Source organism: Coenobita brevimanus, chromosome 89, assembly GCF_032717465.1.
Source record: "Coenobita brevimanus isolate Jiangsu-jjx chromosome 89, ASM3271746v2, whole genome shotgun sequence".
In the NCBI taxonomy this organism is placed as follows: domain Eukaryota; kingdom Metazoa; phylum Arthropoda; class Malacostraca; order Decapoda; family Coenobitidae; genus Coenobita; species Coenobita brevimanus.
The window spans coordinates 26,293,945-26,316,600 of record NC_137042.1 but is presented as its reverse complement, the minus strand read 5'-3'; the positions used below and the strand labels follow the sequence as shown (position 1 = coordinate 26,316,600).

Below are 22,656 nucleotides of genomic sequence, written 5' to 3'. Positions count from 1 at the left end.
GCAACGCAAATTGTTACGGTGTAGTATTTATATTATGATGATCCGATTTCTGTATGTTTGTTGGTTTGTCCATTTGTTACCGTAACACAGCAAAAACGGAGCATTGTAGCACCATTTTTGTTAGAGCAAGGTACCACTAAAATGCTCTAAATTGAAGAATAAAGCCTTTTCCTGTCCAATTGGGCCACAGGTTCCCGAGTTATGACTCATTTCTGGCCTTTTAATGTCGAGCGGCTTTGGCGGCCTTTAGCCGGATCACTCTCTTTGTGGGCATGAAAGTTACCGCAACACACCCAAAACTGAGCAACGTAGTGCAATTTTTTTAATAGCAAGGTACCGTTAAAATGCTCTAACTTGAAGAATTAAACAGTTTCCAGTCCAATCGAGCCACCATTTCCCGAGTCATTACTCATTTCTGGCCTTTTGACATCGAGCGGAAAGGCCGCCGAAGGCGACCTTTAAGCCAGTATTAAATAAATCGGTGAAGATGAGTTACTACGAAGCCTTTTATGCAGCCTAGAATACGGCCGTAGAGCATTTATTTTTTTTACCTACGTAGAATTGAAGCGGTGAGGATGGAGTGGTAGGCTGTGTGGCAACCCTGCATTCACCACATCCCCACCCGAGTCATGCCTCCGCGGTCGCGGTGCCTCAGTCCGCTCAGGTCTTTCGTGAGTCGTAGCTGTTGTGCAGCAGCCGCTGGAAGGCTGAAGCGGGGCAGTAGGGCAAGAGCACAGTTTTAGTCTACACCCTCAACTTACTTTGGCAACGAAGAGGTGAGGACATGATCTAAATACAGCAGTCTGAATCAAGTATCAAAGTTTCTCCCTTACCATACGAGTACATAATGACTGTCCGTTGGTGTTGTGCTGAGGATGAAAGTAACTTTCTATTTGCTGTTACTTCAGCTTGGCCTCTTAGCAACTAAAAGCACACACGGTTGACCTATTGCATTCTTTTTTTGCATTTTCAAGCATGCTGATATGTGAAACAAGTACCAACAGATGTTGGAGCTTCAAGACTCTGCTATAGAGCTTTGCTAAACTCAATAATTTCTTGAACTGGGAGCATAATGTCCCTAATATAGGGCTTCGTAGAAGTTTCTAAAGTCTACAGGAGCGATGCATTTATCTTCCATGAAACGTTAGCGGTGGACGGACGGACAGCACCGCTCCTCGAGATGCTCTGGCATCAAAAAGGGAAATCTGAGTCCAGCGCTTCCTTATATTCATATCATGAAACATAATATGAATGTTCCTGATACTATGATCAGAACGTCCCATTCGAAACGATGGGCAGGAAACTGTAGCTACTGTATTTCGATCTTGTATTGCCACCAAGGGCAGTAGGTTGGTCGTCTATCTGAATGGGGTAAAATGAAACTGATTGTCACCGTTTTTATCAATATATAAGCACAGAAAACAGTTGGGACTTAAATTTTCACCTGCGTCATTATTTTATTACACTGAGTACGTAACTGAACAGTGATATTTTTGTCAAGTGTTCTTGTTGGGTGAGAATGTGAGTGTTCTTATTACTGTGGTGAGTCAGTGTCATCCCTGGCTTCCTGGATGTCTACTCCCTACTGGTGACATCACTGCAGGTGACTGAGTCATCACCCTGGCTCAGAGATTTTGATAATAAACCATTCACTGCGATAATAATAATAATAATAATAATAATAATAATAATGTTGTTATAGTTTTGGCCATCTCCAGAAACGTAATTTATCTTTGGTGAGATTTATCAAACTGGAAGGGCAAAATGTAGCCGTCGACATTAATCCTTTTTCACCAGGAACGATATCCAGAGCGGAATGAAATAATCAGATATTAGCCTAAATACATTACATATTACGACCTCGTAGTGAATTGGTTTAATTATACATTATAAAGGCGTATATTTTTTTTCCATTGTACTGTACAGTGAGTGCATATGCACCAAGTTACTGACATTCAAGGAGAAAACGCGATGTTGTCTTACAAAAGAATAAAGTGAATATTTAACTCGACAGAAAAAAAAAAAAAATTATCGCAGTGCAGCTAATGTGTAAGAACATATTTAGGAAGAGCTTATAAATAAGTATATTACTACTGTTTTATATTTCAACTACTATTCCTGTCTTGATAACTGATTCTGTCCTATTACCGACTCTTTTTTCCCTCTCACTTAGTAACCTTAAGAGTACTGCTTGTTTCCCTGATCTGAACGAAAAATCTTTCATCATCATCATCATCATCATCATCATCATTATCCTGTCAGTCCACTGGGGAACAAAAACCGCTTCCCTATCCTCCACGTAGAAGAAACTGCTGTAAATCGTTCAGAACACTTGAAAGGTTTGATCGCGGCACTTACCTTCCGCATGACAACTCCTGTGTTACATTATAAGGGTTCCTAAATTAAAGTCGCATAATCTGTTCTAGGTTTTAAAGATATCCTATTTTCCTTTGTAATAGTGTTAGGTTTCTTGACTTAAAGTACTATAAACAGTTCTAAGATTCAAAATATCCTACTTCCCTTGGTAATAGAAATGTTCCTAAATGAGTCTCAAACCAGTTCTAGATTTTAAAGATATCCTACATCCCTTCATAATGCCACCAAGGGAAGTAGGCTGGTCATCTCCCCTTAAATGTATTGGATTAGGGCAGTTTAATTTGTTCCTCTGAATCACCTAGGAAGTGAAATGGAATTGGATGTCATCTTTTTCATTATATATCCACATAACATTTTTGATCATGTGCATACTTTCTTTTTCGTGCCAGATTTTATAGTGCATAAGAAATGAGATGGTGTATGATCAGGGGTGAGGAGATGGTTTATTCGGGTATATTTTGAAACATGTATGCTGTTTAACTGAATAACAGGAATTAACCCCTGGAGTATGGTGACGTATTTTTCTTTTTTTCCGTTTTCCTTCATCATCATCATCATCACCGCCCTCTTCTCCTTTTTCTTTTCCCGTCGTCTTCTTTTTACTTTCATATTATTTCTTCTGGGCCAAGTTAAGATAAAAAAGGCGTAGGGTTTGGTCCTAAGCGGAATTATAGCATCTCGTGGTAGCAGAAATACAAAAATGAAAAAAAAATGAAAAAAGGGAGTTATAGCGACATCCTGGTACTGAAAGGGTCGTTTTCATTTATCCACTTCTGTGTTCTTTCACTTTAAGTTGGCCCATACTTTTCGCCCTTTTGTAGCTTTATTTTAGCTCGGTGGCGGAAAAAGACAATGCTACGGCGCTGCATCCTTTCAACAGCATTTCTTCGCTACTAGCATCATATCCTGGTGGTAATCTATTGTTGCAACTCACTCCACAGGATGGAAGAAAGGCACTTTTAAGCCATGATAAAGTAAAACAGGTATAGGCATATAAGCATTCCCATTGCTCTTTATTCTGCACATTACGTCCCATTACCCTTTCGTGTTATTGCTGTGTACTGTGCTGGGGAGGGAAGCCTTCCCGTGGTGGCATTGATAGAGATGGGGAGCTTCACCATCCGGTTATACAGACGTCTCTCACTTCTTTCCCTGTCCCCTAAAAGGATGCAAGACTGCAGGTGGAGGGCAACTTTTCCCTGCAGTCCACAGGGTTCACATCAACATGAGCCTGGGGCTGCTTCTACTACTACTACAACTACTACTGTTACTACTACTTCTATTACTACTGGTGTTACTACCACTACTACTACTACTAGCACTGCTACTGCTATTGCTACTACTACTACCACTACTACTACTACTACTGCGTAGATATGAAAATGACCTTGCATACAAAAGAATGTTAAGATGCAAGCTAATATGCAAAATAAATCGCCAAGGAGGAAGTGTTACGAAGCTTATTATGCCACCAAGAGTGCGACACCACACCGCTGGACTGAACTGGATGATCCCATGTGCACATACACGCTCAAACCAGCCAGAACCGGACGCTGGCCGGATGGGGTCAACCTTTCCACACCGGGTTTCTTCTCTCTCTCTCTCTCTCTCTCTCTCTCTCTCTCGTTATGCATTCTCAGCACGACGTTTGCGTCATCGTCTCCTGTTTCATGTTCATACAAGAAACACAGACAATTTACAGTATACTCGCTTGCTTTTCTTCATTAACCAGAACATACGGTGTCTTGTTTGCGACCGGAGGGGTAAAGACGAATTCATAGAGTTGAGATTGGATGAGCACGGCGACGAAATCAGAAATATTTGGCAGGAATTTCTATGCATTTCTTAATTTTTGCTAGATTGAATGAGTGAATACAAAGACTGAAACAACCCTACCGTACATACAATTTTTTTTTTTTTTTTATTGTTGCCTGACCACCTGTGACTTCATGATGCTAGATGAAGACGTGAGTGACGGGAGTGGGGGAGGTAAAGTGAGAGGGGGCGTGGAGAAATGAGAGGGAAGGATGTGAAGTAAGGGGGAGGGGAGATGAGGAGAAGTGAGAAAGGAGGTGGTAAGGAGGAAGGTAAAGTTAGATGAGAGGAAAGAGGGTGAAGTGAAGGAGAAATGAAGTGAAAGGGAAGGTAGTGGGAGGAGAAAGGTTGAAGTGAGGGGGAGAGTGAAGTGAGAGAGGATGTGGTAAGGGGAAGGTGGAGTTTGATGGCGGGGAGAGGGAGTGACGTGAGCGGGAGGGGGAAATGTATGGTTTATGACATATACGTGCCCGATGATCATGTCTGTGAGAGAGGTGGAGGCTGATAAAGAAAGAGGAACGATTGCCGATTAGCAGTGTTAGAAATGAGTGGCAAGGAAGAGGGGTTGGGTGTGAGGTGGTGGGGGAGAGGATTATGGGGGGTGGTGGGGGAGGTGAAGGGGGAGGGAGGTTGGGTAAGAGGTGATAAGGGAAGGATTGGGGAGGTAATGGGTACATGGAGGGCGGGGGAGCGAGGATGGTTGGGTGAGAGGTGGGAGGCAGAATAAGGACAAGGGAAAACTGAATGATATGTGAGAGGGCTGGGGAAAATAATACAGAGAGGCAGGGGAAGAAAGGCTTCTGTGGAGGAGAAGAAGAAGAAGAAATAATGATGATGATGATGATGTCGAAGAAGAAGAAGAAGAAGGAGGACGAAGAAATGAAGAGGAAGAAGAAGATGAAGGAAGAGGAAGAAGAGGAGAAGAAGAAGGAGGAGGAGGAGGATAAGGAGAATATATATGTTATTAATGTTTATCCACTGCAAGAGGACCATCAATGAAGACAATTAGTTTTAACCAAGTCACAAGCTTCCCCTAGAATACAGCGCGGAACAGTCGTATTTTCACCCAGGCCCTCAACTGTATCACTGGGCCAACAGGGGCGTGAGGAAAACAGACTGTGTTCAAGAGTCTGCCCAGCTCGGGAGTTGAATAATTTTTTTTTTTCCCCAGGCTTCAAATGCTAACCATTTCATCTCCGGTTTCCTTCGCTCTGTGTGTGTGTGTGTGTGTGTGTGTGTGTGTGTGTGTGTGTGTGTGTGTGTGTGTGTGTGTGTTTGTGTCTGTCCCCTATCCATATTTCCACCCACATCCGCTCTTCCTTCACGCCTTCGCCCCCATCCCACTTCACCCCCCCCTTCTCTCTCTCTCTCTCTCTCTTGCAGTTTCTTCTCTACATCCAACCTACTCCTTCACTTTTTCCTCCACCCCTCCACATGTCCTTGGTTATGATGAGGTGTTCTTGCCTGGAAGGACAAAAAAAGTATGAGAGAGACTCGTGAGTGACTTTTTGGATGAGTGAATTTGTGTGTGTGTGTGTGTGTGTGTGTGAATTATTTGTGATTTTTGGAAGTGATTTTTTTGTTGAGTGATTTTTTTTTGGATAAGTGAATTTGTGTGCGTGTTGTACTGTTGCGTATGTGCCTCCGTGCATGTGTTAATCTGTGAAAGTTTCCTGTTATGCTGTGAAGGATCTATACTAATCCCTCAATACAGTGACATCTTTTCCTTTCACTGTGGCTACCGAGGAGTGGATTTGATTAAGCAAGTTCGGGGGACTTGTCATACTGAAAGGGTTAGGAGAGATGATTCATATGTCCCTGAATGCCAGAGCTCAAGAGATGATTCTTATCCCCCGGAATGAGAGAGGTAAAGGGAGATAACAGAGGTCAGGGGAAATCATTCTTATCCCCCTGAATGCCAGAGGTCCTCAGCTGAAACAAATCTCCTTGCAGGAGCAAAAAAAGAAAGAAAGAAAAAAAAAGAATATGGGGATCGTAGTGGAAACGGTAATTTTTTTAACTGGATCATCGAATGTAGATATTTTGACCACTTTGCTACTCTGACTTATATTTTTCTGTTTGCTTCTCTGTCAAATTATTTAATATGGGCTAGGAGGGATGTCTCGCACTCAGGGGGCTAGAAGCGAGCCCCTTTCACATCTTTAACGCTTTGAGCCAGGGGATGTCTTTTTATGCCATTTTCATTTCACTCTTACCATCCCAGTGCGATTTTATTCAATATGGCATAGAGTCTTTGAAAGGGAGGGGTTAGATGCAACCTTACTAAACCCTTTCATTACGAGACCCCTTTCCTCAACAGAATAAATCGTCAGGAAAAAAAAAAACTTCAATAGGACGTCCCTCAGATTCATGGGGTTAAAACTGATTTCTTCCAGAGCTCGATATAATAATATGGCGGTAGCAATAATAGAAGAGAACATGACTGTACTGAAAGAAACTGGATTCTACAGCATATTTGTTCTAACCTGACGATAATCCCTAACCCCTTTCAGCTCAGTTGATACCCAGGTGTTATACTAGTAACCAAGGATATTCAATTCTTCCTCATAACAAAGACTCATTGAATGTAATGCAACCACGACTTCATACTCAAGTTGCGGGAGTGGCCTAGTTCCTTCAGATGAAAACAAACTCTCTATGGTAAATTACACGTTCGTACAACGTTGCGACATCTGACCTAATAGTCTTTATGAATAACAGTAATTACGAGGCCACAATAATTTCCTCGCATGCCTAAAACAAAGGCTGAATGAAAGACATTGCAAACAAAGGCAATGATTATAATGAAACCATAATTCTTTCATCTCAACGTGGCCCAGATGTTCGTCCCTTTGCAGTCGATTTCACATAGTTCAGTGACAGAAGAAGACAATACTAAGGCTGTACATCCTTTCCGTAACACTTCTTCGGTATTATCATCATTTTCTGTTGCTAATTTATTGCTGCAGCTCAGCATTCAGCTTTGAGAGATCGCAGTTTTAGACCACATCAGAGTGAGAAGAGCATAGTAACAGTAGTCTCTAACGTATGTAATAATAAACAATCTTCATCTTCGGCAGTATTAATTAAGATTTACTAAATTGTAATTCCTAAAGTCATACTGTCTTGCTTTATGTCTGGCTTGTGTGCTTGAATCTGCAACACTTAATTCGAAAGGATATGATTAAGTTATTGAGGCCACTGGAAAACAGAGGAGAGCAGAGACCTTACCCAAAGTGGTGTGTGTGTGTGTGTGTGTGTGTGTGTGTGTGTGCATCGTTACGGCTCTGCTTGTCCTATTCAAAGGCAGTTGTTTTGGTAACTACACAAACTTGCTAATAGATGGGTACCTGCTTTCTCTTTCCTTGCTTTCTAGACCTAACCTTACCCCATCCTTAAATAGGTTAGAACATGAGCTAGTAATGATGATGAGGATGATGGTGCGTGAGTTCCAATATACTACGATATTATACTTGTAAATATCCTAGATCTGACAAGGAAGTAACCTTGGAAGAGAAAAAAAATCCATCATACTCGTGTGCACAATACTGCAATTCTGGGTGAAAGTTTCCTTGAGATTATAACGTTTTTTGTTATTTTTTATGACAAATGAAGGACGCTGTCTTAGTTGTTCCATTAGAAAGGGAAATAAACACCTGCTTAACGTCGCGTTGTGAAAGTGATAATCAACCCTGTCCCCCATTTCCACTCCATCCTATCCCCCAGCCTCACGTGAGGGGTAAAGTCATAAAGGGAGTGGGGAAGTTGATGCAAGGGACAGAGAATAAAACAGAAGATAGTGATAATAAATAATGGCTTGGTGGAGGTGGGCGGGACAGATACAAGATAGAGACAGTGGTAAAGAAGACAGAAGTGGTAGACAGTGGTATGGTGTGGGCTGGGTTATTTGTTTGTTGTGGATTGATATTAGCATGTAATTTTCTCACCCCCACATACCCAACACACACACACACACACACACACACACACACACACACACACACACACAAAACGCTGCCATATTTCTCGAGAGGTGGATATTCTGAATGAGGGAGCTATAATATATTTTCAATACAGACGGTGAGTATTAGTGCCAAAGTGGTTACATGTGGAGGTGAGTGAAAGTAGGACAACTGGGCTTGAGAACGGGTTGTTAAGCCTATGCACAAAGTCGGACAAAAAAAAAAAAAAAAAAAAAGAAAGAAAGAAAAAAAAAGGGACGGGAGGGGAGACAGTACAATGCAGGGGTTAAACCTGGCGCGCGTATTTTTCAAGTTCGGTTCGACTGTGTTTTTCTGGGCAAGCATTTACAAACGATCTTCATTTCTACGATAAAGAAGCCTTGGTTGCAGTTATTATCGTAAGTCGTTATGTGTGGTGGTATTTTTGATTGTTCACTTTAATAATCGCTCTGGTTCATGTGTGAAACATTTGGTATCTGTATGGGTTAATGAGTTAAGGTAAAAGTAGAAACGAGCCATTTTATACACACTTTGATATATATATATTTATTTATTTGTAAATGCAGCCCCTGGAGACTGCGTACGTGAGACTACATCGATCAGCACTCAGGCGGCATAGGAGGCTTCGTAGCACGCTCCCTTTGACGATTTGTTTTGTACATTCTTAGATTTCTCTTGCGTTCCATTCTTATCGTTTAAATATCATCATGGAGTGAACGTAAAACATATATAGGGGACACTGGGGTCCAATGCACAGAATGAATCGCTTGGGAAGATGTGTGACGAAATATCCAGAGCTATTAAGAATTCGACCCTCAATTCCACGATGTACCTTGACGAAGTAGAATGGGTGACCATCAAGATGAAAATGGTAAAGTATTGCTTGAGCTGAATAAAAAGTAAATCTGGAGATGAGAATAATAATAATTTCTCGGGCTGAAGGGAATATACAGTCCGGTTCGGTGCCCACGTCGTCAGCTTTTTCATTTAAATTCAGTGATCATATTGGTGTTTATGAGCGGCTTGCAAATAGATTTCATTTTTTGTTTACATTTGTTTCCCTTTAGCTTCACAAGTTACTCCTCCCCTTGTTTGGATAGAGGAAAAAAAAATCATTATCATCATCATCAGCAGCAGCAGCAGCAGCAGCAACAACAACAACAACAACAGCAACAGCAACAACAACAACAACAACAACAACAACAACACCATCACCACCATCATTATCATCAACATCAACAACCAGCCATTCACCAGTTATCAGTCATCCATCTGTCATCCATACACCAAATCATCATCATCATCATCATAACCCTATTTTTCGACGATAGATATCGGGTAGGTGTTGGTGCGGACGTCACTACTTGAGCATACATCCTGTACGCCATCAGCCTCTACAGGACGAGAGGCAGGGGAAGGGCGGGACGAGGAGCGGGGTAGCATGACCAGGAGTGGAAATTACCTCCGTCTCACCTGTGGTCCTCAGTCTGAAGGGAATGTGGTGGCATAGAGGCTTTTCGTTTTGGACTTTAAACAATGAAAGCTCACGTCTTATTGAATTAACCCTCTCATAGTCGGGGCAAATCTATTATTATGTCACAGCTAACGCCAGATAGTTTAATTCAGCTGGCAGTATATAGGAACCTGTGAGAAGAATATAGTTTGGCGTAAATCATAATGAAACGTTTAAGTGGCCATAACGTGGTGAAAAGATTACTGATATACGTTATGGAACTTATGCCGCGTGAAACTTAATTCAGCTGGTGAAAGTCATCTGGTGTCAAACAGAAGAAAAAAAAAAGCTAAGTGGGTCGAAAGTAGTGCAAGGGTTAAGATGGACCTATTTTTTAAAAGCTTCATGAATGCAGTTATAAACTATGCTTTTGTAAATTTATGGCGTCAAGACATTTAAATGAATGTCATGTTATGCTTGACGTTATATTTCTAGTCTACCTTGAGAAGCTACCTAGGGAACACCTCGACGTTCCTAACACCAACAAACATCCGCCCGTCACCATCACTGCCTCTCACCACAAACACGAGTGAAAGCCCCTGAGTTTGATAACATTGCCTCGGCCTCGTGTGTCCACAGTCGTTAACAGAAGGTCTAGCGATATATCTGTGGGAAGTGTGTGTGTGTATGTCAGGTTTTACTGCATTAGCTGACTCTCGTGTGTGTGAAGGATTGCAGTGTCTAATTTGGTCTGTGTGTGTGTGTGTGTGTGTGTGTGTGTGTGTGTGTGTGTGTGTGCGTTACTTCCAGATAAACCTTTTCTAAGACAGGAAGCCACTCCTCAGCTTGATGAATAGTTTGGCGGTAGCTAGAATTTTTATAGCAGACAAGATTACTCACGTCTACGGAAGCTTGCTTTTGTTTTTTTAGTCTATTTAGAGTAAGAAGACAACCCTAAACTAAAGAAAATCACTTGTGGGTTGTAGTAAAAAATATACTCCTGCTTTACAAGGATTAACAGTAGAGGATTTATCACTTTGTCGAGAGAGAGAGAGAGAGAGAGAGAGAGAGAGAGAGAGAGAGAGAGAGAGCCAAGGTTAGCGTAATTTCCCTTGGTCTCTGACTATCTCTGTGAACTAGTGGCTTCCAGGGTGTTTCCGCCCTTGAGACAACAGTGACAGTGAGAGACTGAGAGCGGTGGACAAGTATTCCTATTTTCGTTATTTTAGGAGGCTTTCTAACATCTCCTGTTTTGCAATTTATTTTGTCTATTTCATCTTTATAGTAAGTTCAGTACCTTTTATATTTTATTGATATAGATATCAATGGCCTACACAATGAAGAGCTGAATAAAATGTGATATATGTTCATTTCTATTGGTATGGAAGATGTTATATTGAGCCTTTTTAGCCCGTATTCTCGTCAGATAGTAGGGTTAGAGACAGTTGCGCAGTCTCACTTTTAAGAATAAACCATAAATCAACAGCTCTGATTTTTAGAAGATTTGAATATTTTTTCCCACAACATATCACTGTTCTGGCATCCTATAGTCATATGAGTAACTATAACCCACGGGTATAGGTAAAAAAAAAAAAGTAACAGGAAGAGTTGTGGCACAACTAAGGATCGGAAACAACAGCTGATTCATCGCATTCCAAGCCCATTGTACACGCTTCAAGCAACATCCTGCCGCCACAAGGCCAATGTAAAGGTTGCAAGATCACAAGATGGTGTTGTTAAAGTGTCTGAACTGTCCATACCTCAGGCTCAACTAAAACCATACAGTTCCGTAGTACCATTGTTGCTTGTATCATCGTCTTTCCTTGTATCTGTACTAACATACTCCTGGCTCACCATGATTCTACCTCTCTACTACACCATACTGTTTTCCACTGCCATTATTTTACTGTTTCACCGTCTTTGCCTAGTAACTATCCTACCCCACTTCTAACCTCTCAGCTACACCATACCACTGTCTACTAACTTCAGTTTCACCGTCTTTGCCTTGTAACTACATTCCTCTTACCCCTTCCATGACTTCAAAACGACATCGCTAATCAAAAGGTGGCCCCAGTAGTCATTTGTTATGGCTCCACCTTGACTCCAGCGCAGACACACAGGAGCTGAGCATGTCAGTTTCGTGTCCTTGACTTCTGGTTACTCATGCCAGATAACAGTCATTCTGAACTGCGTCTTAGCTGTGTGTTTTGACGCTTTACTGTGGTACATCTTGCTCGCATCTCTCTCTCTCTCTCATCAAATTATGGTAACATCCGACTCCATATTATCCTTTCAGTCCGATACCTTCTTTCAGCTATATTCATGTTACCTCCAGACGATTTTCTGGAGCATCCTAGTAACGCAGGGGATTATGAATGCGATCTGTAACCCCTCACTTCGACTCCTCAGCTGAATAAAATCGTCTGAAGGTGGTTAATAGAGAGAGAGGATTGTACAGTAACGACTTATCAAGTAAAATAGATAAATAGATAATGAAGAAGATAACAGGTCCTTGCATGGGAGTGGTGAGATAGTGAGGATGGGATAGTTAGAGAGAGAGAGAGAGAGAGAGAGAGAGAGAGAGAGAGAGAGAGACGAAGGGTTATTGAAGGAGATAACGACATTTGTGGGGAGTGAGAATTATGGAGGGGTGGAAATGATGAGGGAGAGAGAGATGGTAATGAGATTGCAAATGGGAGGGTAGAAATTACGAGAGTGCAATGGGAAGATATCGCAGGACTCAGGGTGCAAAGGGAAGATAAGAATTAGTAAGGTGCAAAGGGAAGATAGGAATTAGTAAGGTGCAAAGGGAAAATACCGTAGGACTTAGGGTGCAACAGGAGGTGCCATAGAACTTAGGGTGGAAAGGGAAGATACCACAAGACTTTGAGTGCAAAGGGAAGATAAGACTTAGTAGGGACTAGGGTGCAAAGGGAAGATATAAAGATGACAATGGCAGAACTAAACATGGAATCAGAAAGGAATTTACCAGAAAAGCAGACAAGAGGAAAGTGCAGTGAAAGGTGTAAGTGAGATGGAAGAATAGCGAAGGGGTGTGTGAGGGAGGGGAAGGGTGAAGCCCCGTTTTCGTGTGTGTGTGTGTGTGTGTGTGTGTGTGTGTGTGTGTGTGTGTGTGTGTGTGTGTGTGTGTGTGTGTGTGTGTGTGTGTGTGTGTGTGTGTGTGTGTGTGTGTGTGTGTGTGTGTGTGTGTGTGTGTGTGTGTGTGTGTGTGTGAGTGTTAACTTTCTGTATCTTCTGATACTCGCGAGAATGAATTTTAGATCGATATTATCCTAAATGCTGGTCCTGTTGGCTGGAAGATGGTGTGGGCGAAGCCATGAAGAAATCAGCTGCGTTATGTAAGCAGAAAGAATGGGATGGCAATACCTCAGTTTATCTGTTAATGTCATTATCATCAGTGTACACGGTAGCTGCTTCCACGTCATATGTAAGAAAATGCGATCACTCGGTGCTTGTTCACAGTCAGTCTTGATAAAGGGGTTCATTTTACACCACACAGTGAAATAAACTTTCAGCTTTCCTTCGTAGCGGAAACAGAAGTATAATTACTCGAGACAATTTTTATTGGGAAATACTTGTAACAGCCGTTTATACCTTATAATAATCCACGGTGATCCACAAACTTGCCACTTCTCCTCAGACTTAATTATATCATATGTGATTGAACTTTTCAGTTATTTTGAATCAAACATTAATTTCAGTTAACATCTACATTACATAACCATCCCATGTCAGTGCTGGCAGTGACTTATAAAAAATTATTATTATTTTTAAAATATTTCTCTCTTCATTCCGCCCGTCATCTTTGCGATACCTGCTGTTTACCACTGGTACACGTGATGCTAGTGGCTGTCCTTCTTGCCCATTGCTAATACGTATCGTTGTGCTTAGGACTGGTTCAACGCAGTCCTGCCCTGGGGTGGAATTGCTTTAGACCAGTCATGACAGGTCTAACTGACTAGAACAGCCACGGGAGCGGTCTGAACCTGTCTTGACTGATTGGAAAGAATTGCGTAAAAGCGGCTAAGTGAAGGGTGTAAAGGGAAGGGCAGGGCAATGAAAAGATGTAAGGGGAAGGACAGGGCAATGAAAGGATGTAAGAGGAAGGGCAGGGCAATGAAAGGGTGTAATGTAAAGGGAAGGGCAGGGCAATGAAAGGGTGTAATGTAAAGGGAAGGGCAGGGCAATGAAAGGGTGTAATGTAAAGGGAAGGTCAGGGCAATGAAAGGGTGTAATGTAAAGGGAAGGTCAGGGCAATGAAAGGATGTAAGAGGAAGGGCAGGGCAATGAAAGGATGTAATGTAAAGGGAACGGCAGGCAAGGGATGGGTGTCAAGGGCAGGGCAATGAAAGGGTGTAAGGGGAATGACAGGTTAGTGAAGGGCATAGAAGTGCTGAGTCTCACGTCATAACAACCATGATCCCAAAGGAGACTGTGAGCTCAGCAGCTGACCTCACTCTGACCTTTAACATCTGTCCCGTGCCTGATTCACATGGACGTCGCGTGAGTGTGTATATGTGTGTGTGTGTGTGTGTGTGTGTGTGTGGAGGCGGGGGAAAGGGGTGGGTGGGCCGGGTGGGTTGCCCTTAATTGAATAAAATGGTTTGGTGGTTGAGAGCACGGCAATGATCAGTCCGTCGTCATCATCATCATCATCATCATCATCATCATAATCATCATCATCATCACCACGACCACCACCACCACCACCACCACCACCATGTTTTTCTTCTTTTTTCCTCAGCCTAACCCTGCTTCCCGTTTTGATCCATGAGGTGGGATGGACTGAGGAAACAGACCCAGGAATACAGAAAATCAGTAGGTGTGCACTTAGGCAGCGAGGATGACATCGATAATCTTTTCATTTTAACTTGGGCTAAAAGCTGAATGCTGAATTATAACAAGCGGTTGAAACAAAGACATAGTGCAAGTAACGAAGAAGTGCTATGGAATGGATACAGAGGGAAACTACTGTCTTATTCTACCATCGAGATACGGTACACAGGCTGAAAAAAAAGGCCAAAATCTCCGCCAGGTTTAGGGTGAAAGAACTATTTACCAGGTCTGTGTACCACCGGAAGTCAGCCAGGTAGTGCGAGGAAACCCTAGAGCAACGCCTCGTCACTCCTGTTGCTTCAGTTGTATGTTTTAGAACCGCTGGCTTAAGCCCCACTGATGCTGGCTTGAGGAAATCTACACCTGCTCTTAGTGTTGAGGTGTTAATGATTAGTTGCCTCATACTTAGCGGCAAAGTAGGGTGAGAGAGAGAGAGAGAGAGAGAGAGAGAGAGAGAGAGAGAGAGAGAGAGAGAGAATATGTATAGATAAACAGACACAATATACGCTACAAAAAGCCGTCGGATACATGAGCGTCATACCTGCGTAGCCGCCGAGCAGAAAAATGTCTCGTGGCATCGTCTCAGCTTCCTGGGATTCGTCACGCTATTGTTTTTCACCCAAGGACAATTGTTTATTTTTTATACAGGCAGACAAAAATAAAAGTAATATTACCATTCTGTTTTTCTTCTTTTTTCATACTTGCATACTAAAATGAAAGCAATATAATCCTTTTTTTTTTTTTTCTCATTTCTATGTCCTGGTTTCAAGACCCAGACTGAAGAAAAATCGCCAGACAGTAGCGGGAATATGATAAACAGGACTTGACTGTATACTAAAAGGGTTAATGGAGGTTATTCCTAAATCTTTCCCAGATGAGAAATCTTCCTTCAAATGGAGAAGAGTAAAAAAAAAAAAAAGGTCTCACTCAAATATAGAAAAGGTTAAAAAAAAATCCGTCGCACAAGGGTAATAGTCTGGCTACCCTGTGACTCACCCCCACCACCATCCACATACACACACACACACACACACACACACACACACACACACACACACACACACTTTCAGGATACAGAGCGACTAACGAAGCGGAATTCCTATGGTATGTAGAGGATGAAATGTAGGTTGAATGTTGTGGTTATTATAACACCAGCTGCACTCCACCTACACACACACACACACACACACACACACACACACACACACACACACACACACACACAAACTAGATATCACCCACACCTACATCACTTGAGCCAATTACGAGTACACTGAGACCCTTCCCCAGCACTCTCCCTTACACTGGCTGCTTGATGTGTGTGTGTGTGTGTGTGTGTGTGTGTGTGTGTGTGTGTGTGTGTGTGTGTGTGTGTGTGTGTGTGTGTGCGCGCGCGAAGAACATTAAGCTTAATGTACAGTATACAAAACTCTTTAGACCATCTGACTGAAGATGTCTATGTAGTAACACAAAACCTTATAAATGACACTTGCACCAAAATAAATCCGTACTCATACTAATGATATTTCTGTTTCGCATTTCCGTGAGATTTATTTCCATTTCCGAGTAAAACTGAGCCAAACCATGAAAATCTGTACTATGACATTGTGCAAGGGACACTCCTGCACGATATAATGCCATTTTGCTATGTCTACGCGTACCAAACATCTGCGAGCATTTGAATCATAACGCCGCCTGGACACATTAATGAACGTCGTGTGGGAGCGGATTTATAAACTACTAAATATGCATTGTGTTTAAGATTGCTTACATATAATTTTGCTTTCACTCATATAGTCACCAAAGACTTCTCCATTTAGAATGAAAATGGAAGTGATAAAGTACGGAAAACGAAAAGATCCGTGATAATAGGTGTTTTGGAGATTTGTTAGCCTTCAGTATTCGTTATGATCATTTATACATACAAAGCAGACGTTGGCCTGTCCTAACTTCCTTCAGAGAGCTTCCTTTGGGTGTTTATCCGGCTCCTGGTTTGACCACGTAATCTCGTCCTGTCTTTTGAATGTATGACAGTATGTCTCCGGACTGCCAGATGAAATTCTCTCTGTGTATCAAGAATGTGAAGCTGGAACGTTTCGAAGGTACTGGTACAAATAAGTTAAGGGTATGTCATAATGACGCACTAAAAGGAATGTTTGGTTTACCAGAATGGATTAGCTCACTCTGAACTTCTGTCATAAGCAGTGTGTAAGTGTGACCACTTTATGAAGCCTAAAATTTAGAGCTGAACATTTAACCAGTATTATCTCCGCCACCAAGTAGTGCACAGTTTCTATGTATTGAGGACAGAGATTCAGGAATGGATGAATAAGTTATACTTTATTTTTCATTTATCTATCTATCTGTCTATATCTAATCCATCTATCTATCTATCTATCCATCCATCTATCTATATATCCGCGAACTAGTTCTAAGCATTTTTCTTTGAGTCTTTATACGTCAAACGAGTTATTATTATTATTATTATTATTATTATTATTACCGGTATTATTATTATTATTATTATTATTATTATTATTATTACCGGTATTATTATTATTATTATTATTATTATTATTATTATTATATTCCTTCTTGTGGGTCAACACTGCTGTGTATGGATATATACTGCAGCACATGAAGGCCATATATTCTCCCAAGACCACGTTTTTGTGAGCACCTACATCCTCACTTAAGCTGAGGATTGTCTCAGTAATAAGATTAGTGTGTATGAGCCTGGGCTGTGACACTGCCATTATTTTTGGTTTTAGTTAGGCCATCTGTAGTCTGTGCCTCATTTATACATAAGGATAAAATGAGGTAAAGATCATGTGGCACTAAATCAGAGTAAAGACACGTGACAAGCAACGCAAGAGAAACTGGAAGGGAAGAAATGAGAATGACAAGAAAAGGTTAAAGCTCATAAAACAGATATGACACAGTGAAGATAAGCTGAGACATAAAAGAAAATCAATATAATGTGTTACTTTCACTCATTTGGTCGCTTCTGTCAACTTAAATATAGGCAGAGAACGTATTAGATGGATTTTGAGGTAGTACCAATGATAACGTTACAAATATCATCTGTCCTTTTTTGACTGACCAATCATATAACGAGCAAATTATGGGATATGTAGTTTCTGTACGTTCTAGCTCATGCGGTGCTTGGATGAAAGAAGTACTGTTCACGATTAACAGATTTTTTGGGTAACTGAGTTCCTCTTAAGTATAATGTAGTCCAGACGAGGATAAGTCAAACCCGAGCAGTGAGCACTCTGTCTATCTATCCATCTATCTGTATATCTATCTGTTTATATCTGTCTATCGCCAGACTCCTTAATCCCGTAAATGGTGGTTGCAGACGAATCGCCTGCATGTCACCCTGCCCTCCGCCAGCTGGCTGCCCTCATTCTAACTCACACCTCCATCTCTCATATACGTTTCCTCCCCATTCCTCCACGGTCCACCTTATCCTCGATGTACACTGATATTTATCTATTTATTTATTTTTTCAGTTCGTCGCAGGAGTGGACCTGAATCACCATCCAGAATGAGGAGTGCACAGCTAGCCGTTGTGGTTGTGTTGGTGAGCCTGGTGTGCAGTGCCGCAGCCCTGAAGTGCTTCCACTGCAACAACTGTGGTGACGATGCCGGTACACCATACCAGTGTGACGACCAGTATGACCGCTGCATGGTTAGTATTACTCCAGTGTTACCATGAGGTGTGCATGGCTAGTGTGTTACTCCAGTGTTACCATGAAGTGTGCATCATTAGTGTGTTACTCCAATGTTTCCATGAGGTGTGTATGGTTAGTGTGTTATTCCGGTGTTATTATGACGTGTGTATGGTTAGTGTATTCTCACGTTATCACGAGTTACTATTATTCGTGTTATCATGGAGTGTGTATGGCTAGCGTATTTTTCCACTTTCATCACCCACCTGTGTATTGGCAAGTGGAGCTGCAGTGGCTCGGTGGCTAGCGTACTCATATACTGTACTTGCTTGTATATTACCGAGGACATAATTTATACAGACTGACACACACACAAACATAGCCATTATGACACTGCGACTTTCACATGCCCTCCTACAGATACACCTTCCCCATTCGTACCCCGCCAGCATGGGAAAGGGCTGATACTGCCTGTCACTCTCTGAACAGGTCCGGTCTTTTAGTGGACTTCCTATGGACTGACCCAGATTTCTTATAGTTCTGAGTGACTGATTCTCTTATATTTTTCCCCAGAAAGTGCAGCTGGTTAATCGCGTTGAGAAGACCTGCGCACAGAAGCTGGCGTGTGGTCTGGGCAGCGTGGAGAGAGGCGTGGTGACGGCGTGGAACAAGATCAAGAACTTCCTTAGCGACGTGGATCAGGGTACGCTGTGTTATCCCACCTACATAACCCCCGTACAGTATAGAAATTAACCCACTCGTTAAATCATGAATGTAAATCAGTCACATAATCCACCCATATAATCCACGTATATATGTCACTTATTCAACCTACCTACATAATCCACGTATTGCACCGTGGTAAAAAGCTAAATAGTCCACTTATATCACCTAATGATTCCACCTGTATAACCCAGATGTAGAGTAATACGAGTAAGCTAAATAACACACGTACAATAATAACCTAGATATTCCACGTACGGTGATAAGCCATATAACCCACGTAGAGTACATAGAGACAACATACATACAAACAGATAGATAGATGCCTATACCGATAAATGTAAATATATATGCAGGCAAACAAGCAGTTGGATATAGGTAGATAAGTAGATAGAAAGACAGACAGATAAATAATGGATAGACTCAATAACTACTGTAAGTGATATTTTCCTCCCTCCAGTAGAAGTGTTAGACGAGGAATCTGCCCACATAGTGCAGTGTTGCGATAGCGACTACTGCAACGCCGCCCCTGCAACCTTCCTCCACCCCATGATGCTCCTCCTACCCACCCTCGCCTTCTTCTTCCGCCTCTGAGCTTGGTCCTCGTGTAGTGTGAGTTGGCGGTAGGTTTGTGCACCCTGTAGTTAACCTTAAATTGAGGTGCCGGAGAGGGACGCCTTCATGTCGTGGGCCGATATATTCGGGAGGCATCACTTCCTGGTTATGCAATTGTCCCTCAGTCCTATCTGCCTGTTCCCCGAAAGGAGGATATTAGTCTGCATGAGGAGGGCAACTGAAGCCTGCAGTTTACTGGGTTCACGGCCAGATTAGCCTGGAGTCACAGCAACAACTACCTTCAATCAAGAATTAGAATGCAAACTCCCTTTTTTCCATGATATCTCTTTGGACTACCATTCTCGTTACTGCCTGCGTCCTGTGGTGTGGGATGCAGACTAATCACACTTTGTCCACAGGCGTTCTATAAATGACCGTGAGATCGCAACGTACATTTGTTTTTGTTTGGAGAATATGGACCTCTGCTATTTCTTTTCGTTCTTAATTAGGAAAAAAATATCCAACGATAATTTTCCTCTCGCAGCTAAGATTTTTCTTGTAGGGGGAACAGGAAACATGGGAAGACTCAATACTCTCCTTTCCTTGTTCATCCTACAAAAACGGTTGATGGTTACGACTGAGAATTAATCGTAAGTCCGTGAATCTGGCCCCTAAATATTTCTACAGGATGTCAATGATACGGGCAGTTTTCACGCAATGTCGAGTCGTAAGCAATAGTTTCTACTTACCCTCTGCTCCCCTCTCAGGCTGATATAAAGAGTTTGTTCTTATTTAACGAAGATCTGCAAAACTTTTCGGATTAGTTGATGGCCACGTGTAATTACACTGGAAGATTAAAGTGACTAGTAATCAAAGAGGCTCATTCCCATATCATAACATCGAATTTTGCACAAGTACAAATTAATGCTGAGTTGTAGGAATAACCCAGTTCTGAAAAATGAAAACAAACCAGGTATAGCAAGTCGTAGCAAGGGTGTTACACCGAGCAAAGCCCTTTTGTTGGTAATTCGAGGCTTCTCTTAGACTTCACGAGTAACAGTCATCGCAGTGTTCCTCCTGAAGTCTCAAGGCCTTGAACTACCATCTGCACACGATATAATTCACTTTATTTTTCGCATTTCCTATTTGATGGATAAAACGTTCTTGTTTTCGATGTACTCCTCGGTATATGTACTGTACTGTATATTAGCTCCGTTAGGCCTTATTTGTTCATTATTATGGCATCTCTAACTTTTATACCAGAATTAAATCGTCAGAAAGCGTTTTCCTTTTCAATAAATGTATGCTTTTGAATTTTCAATATGCTTCCTGTATTAATTATTTCAACATTTGCTAGCTTTGTATAATTAATTTTTTTTCCTTGCCTGAGCATTTGAAAGCTTTATGTAATTGTTTGACCTTGTCTCAGCATTTGAGAGTTTTGTATAATTCTTCGACATTAATTCAGCATTTGTGAGCTTTGTACGGCATAGTTCCCCATATTATTTCAGCATTTGTGAGCTTTGTATACCTCTTCACTTTATTTCGTTATTTCAACATGTGTTACTTTTGTATGGTTCGTCCCAGTATTGCGGCTTTTGTGATCTTTGTTTAGTACATTATATGAGCATTTGTGAGATTTCTGTAATTCTTCACATTCTTCAACTTTTCAGTAACTAATTTCTCACATTATTTCAGCACGTGATAGCTTTGTAAACATTAAATATGGCACATTTCTTCAACATTTCAGAGGCGACGGATGCAAGCCTGATCTATTGCTGTGAGACGGACTACTGCAACGCGGCCATCCCCCTCCTGCCCTCCTCTCACGCCTTCCTCTCCTCCCTCCTCTACTCCCTGTTGTTCTTGTTTTACCTGTAACTGATGTAGATAGGACTATACACCTTTTCCTCTAACTTGGTCTAAAATTGCCATCTGTTTATCTTCAGTGCTAACGCTGTAACATGAGATTCGCAACAAAATGTGATGATGGTCACGAAGAAGTACTATGAAATGTGTAAAGATGTAGTATAGTCTTTTTCTACCACTGTTTCATGTGCAATTATCTGCAAAGGGTTGAAAATTTTGGCCAAGTTAAAGTAAAGGACGTATAGTGAGGACTTTTGTAGTATTTTGATATGTGTTTAGTATAGTTCTGTACTTAATGTGGATGAAATAAAGTCTGTCAGACTTTTTGTGATGTTGATAGACTAATTTAGCCGTTTTCGACCCGTATAAGAACCATATCCAATAAAGTGATCATTAGTAGCTTCTATTTTTATTTTAAGTTTTCGACTCCCTATAATAAATACCATGTATAACTAGGTGATCATACGCATTTTTTCCTAGGTCTATGTAGTTAATAATTTGTACTATTGTATACATGTTAACACCCTAAATCCAATGACTTTTTTCACTGTGGTTAAAACCAAACGATTTTGTTATGCTGTAACGAGATTTTTACTAGCGAAGGGATTGGAAATAGTCTCACGAGACTCTTTACTCTCCCTAAGTGGAATTAAATTGTGTTAATGTAACCAGATTAAAACAGAATAATACGTGATGAGAGTTAGAGGGGTAAGATTCTAGGAATATGCCTTCAGCTTGAACACTAGTTCCTGTGATCTCTCTATAATACAGGTGCTTTAAAACAATGGTGTACGATTTTGAAATGTAAATTAAATTATTTAGAATGAAATTAACAGTGTGATCATGGTATTTTTTGTTATTACTCATTTTGGAATATGTGTATTATGATGTTTCTTCCTTCAGTGCAGCTGTAAATCAGTGAAATATACTGCTGGTAAGCAGTCTTTTGCTGGACACTATAACATCTTTGTGTCTACGTGCAGTATCTATCATCCAGTCCTTTATGGCCCCATCAAGAATGAATTAATGTGGGCTTGGCAGATACGAGTTTATTACTGTAGGAAGATAAAGGAGGAAAAATGAAGCATAGTAGATGTAAAAGCTCCCGTTGAAAATTGTCAAGGTCAACAGAAGAGAAAAAAGGTTTTGCTCCAGCAGCAGCACAGGGGCCTGGGACAAGGCTTGGTAGTCCAGGGGTGAGATTGTAGAACATTATTTACGATCGATTCTGTGTCGTAACTTAGATCTGTTTATGCAGGAAGAAACAGAGCTATGAGAAGATTCTGCTCTCTCTTTCCTTGTCCTTCCTGATAAAAGAAATAAGTAAACGGAGGAATATTGCCGTCTGGTTATCAAGATCTGTTTTCGTAGG

At 41.4% G+C, this 22,656-nt stretch overlaps 1 protein-coding gene across 3 annotated transcripts; it reads left to right on the top strand.

Annotated features, from left to right (window-relative positions):
• The first annotated feature begins 666 nt into the window (after positions 1-666).
• LOC145411324 (uncharacterized) lies at positions 667-21,668 on the top strand. 3 transcript variants are annotated; one of them, XM_080281350.1, is made up of 5 exons: positions 667-776; positions 17,979-18,157; positions 18,711-18,840; positions 19,324-19,483; positions 21,166-21,304. In XM_080281350.1, exons 2-4 carry the CDS (start codon positions 18,014-18,016, stop codon positions 19,452-19,454), a joined length of 405 nt encoding a protein of 134 aa, XP_080137476.1. In that variant the 5' UTR covers positions 667-776; positions 17,979-18,013; the 3' UTR covers positions 19,455-19,483; positions 21,166-21,304. The 3 variants fall into 3 exon arrangements, with proteins under 3 accessions (XP_080137476.1, XP_080137477.1, XP_080137478.1); XM_080281351.1 differs by having other exon boundaries at positions 19,324-19,472; positions 21,166-21,280; XM_080281352.1 differs by lacking the exon at positions 19,324-19,483 and having other exon boundaries at positions 21,166-21,668.
• Positions 21,669-22,656: the final 988 nt, after the last annotated feature.

Bases quoted from the DNA above. Each gene is read 5' to 3' on its own strand.
- LOC145411324 (XM_080281352.1), top strand. From the start codon at position 18,014: ATGAGGAGTGCACAGCTAGCCGTTGTGGTTGTGTTGGTGAGCCTGGTG. The intron at 18,158-18,710 runs GTTAGTATTACT...ATTTTTCCCCAG, and splicing joins ACCAGTATGACCGCTGCATG to AAAGTGCAGCTGGTTAATCG. The intron at 18,841-21,165 runs GTACGCTGTGTT...TCAACATTTCAG, and splicing joins CCTTAGCGACGTGGATCAGG to AGGCGACGGATGCAAGCCTG.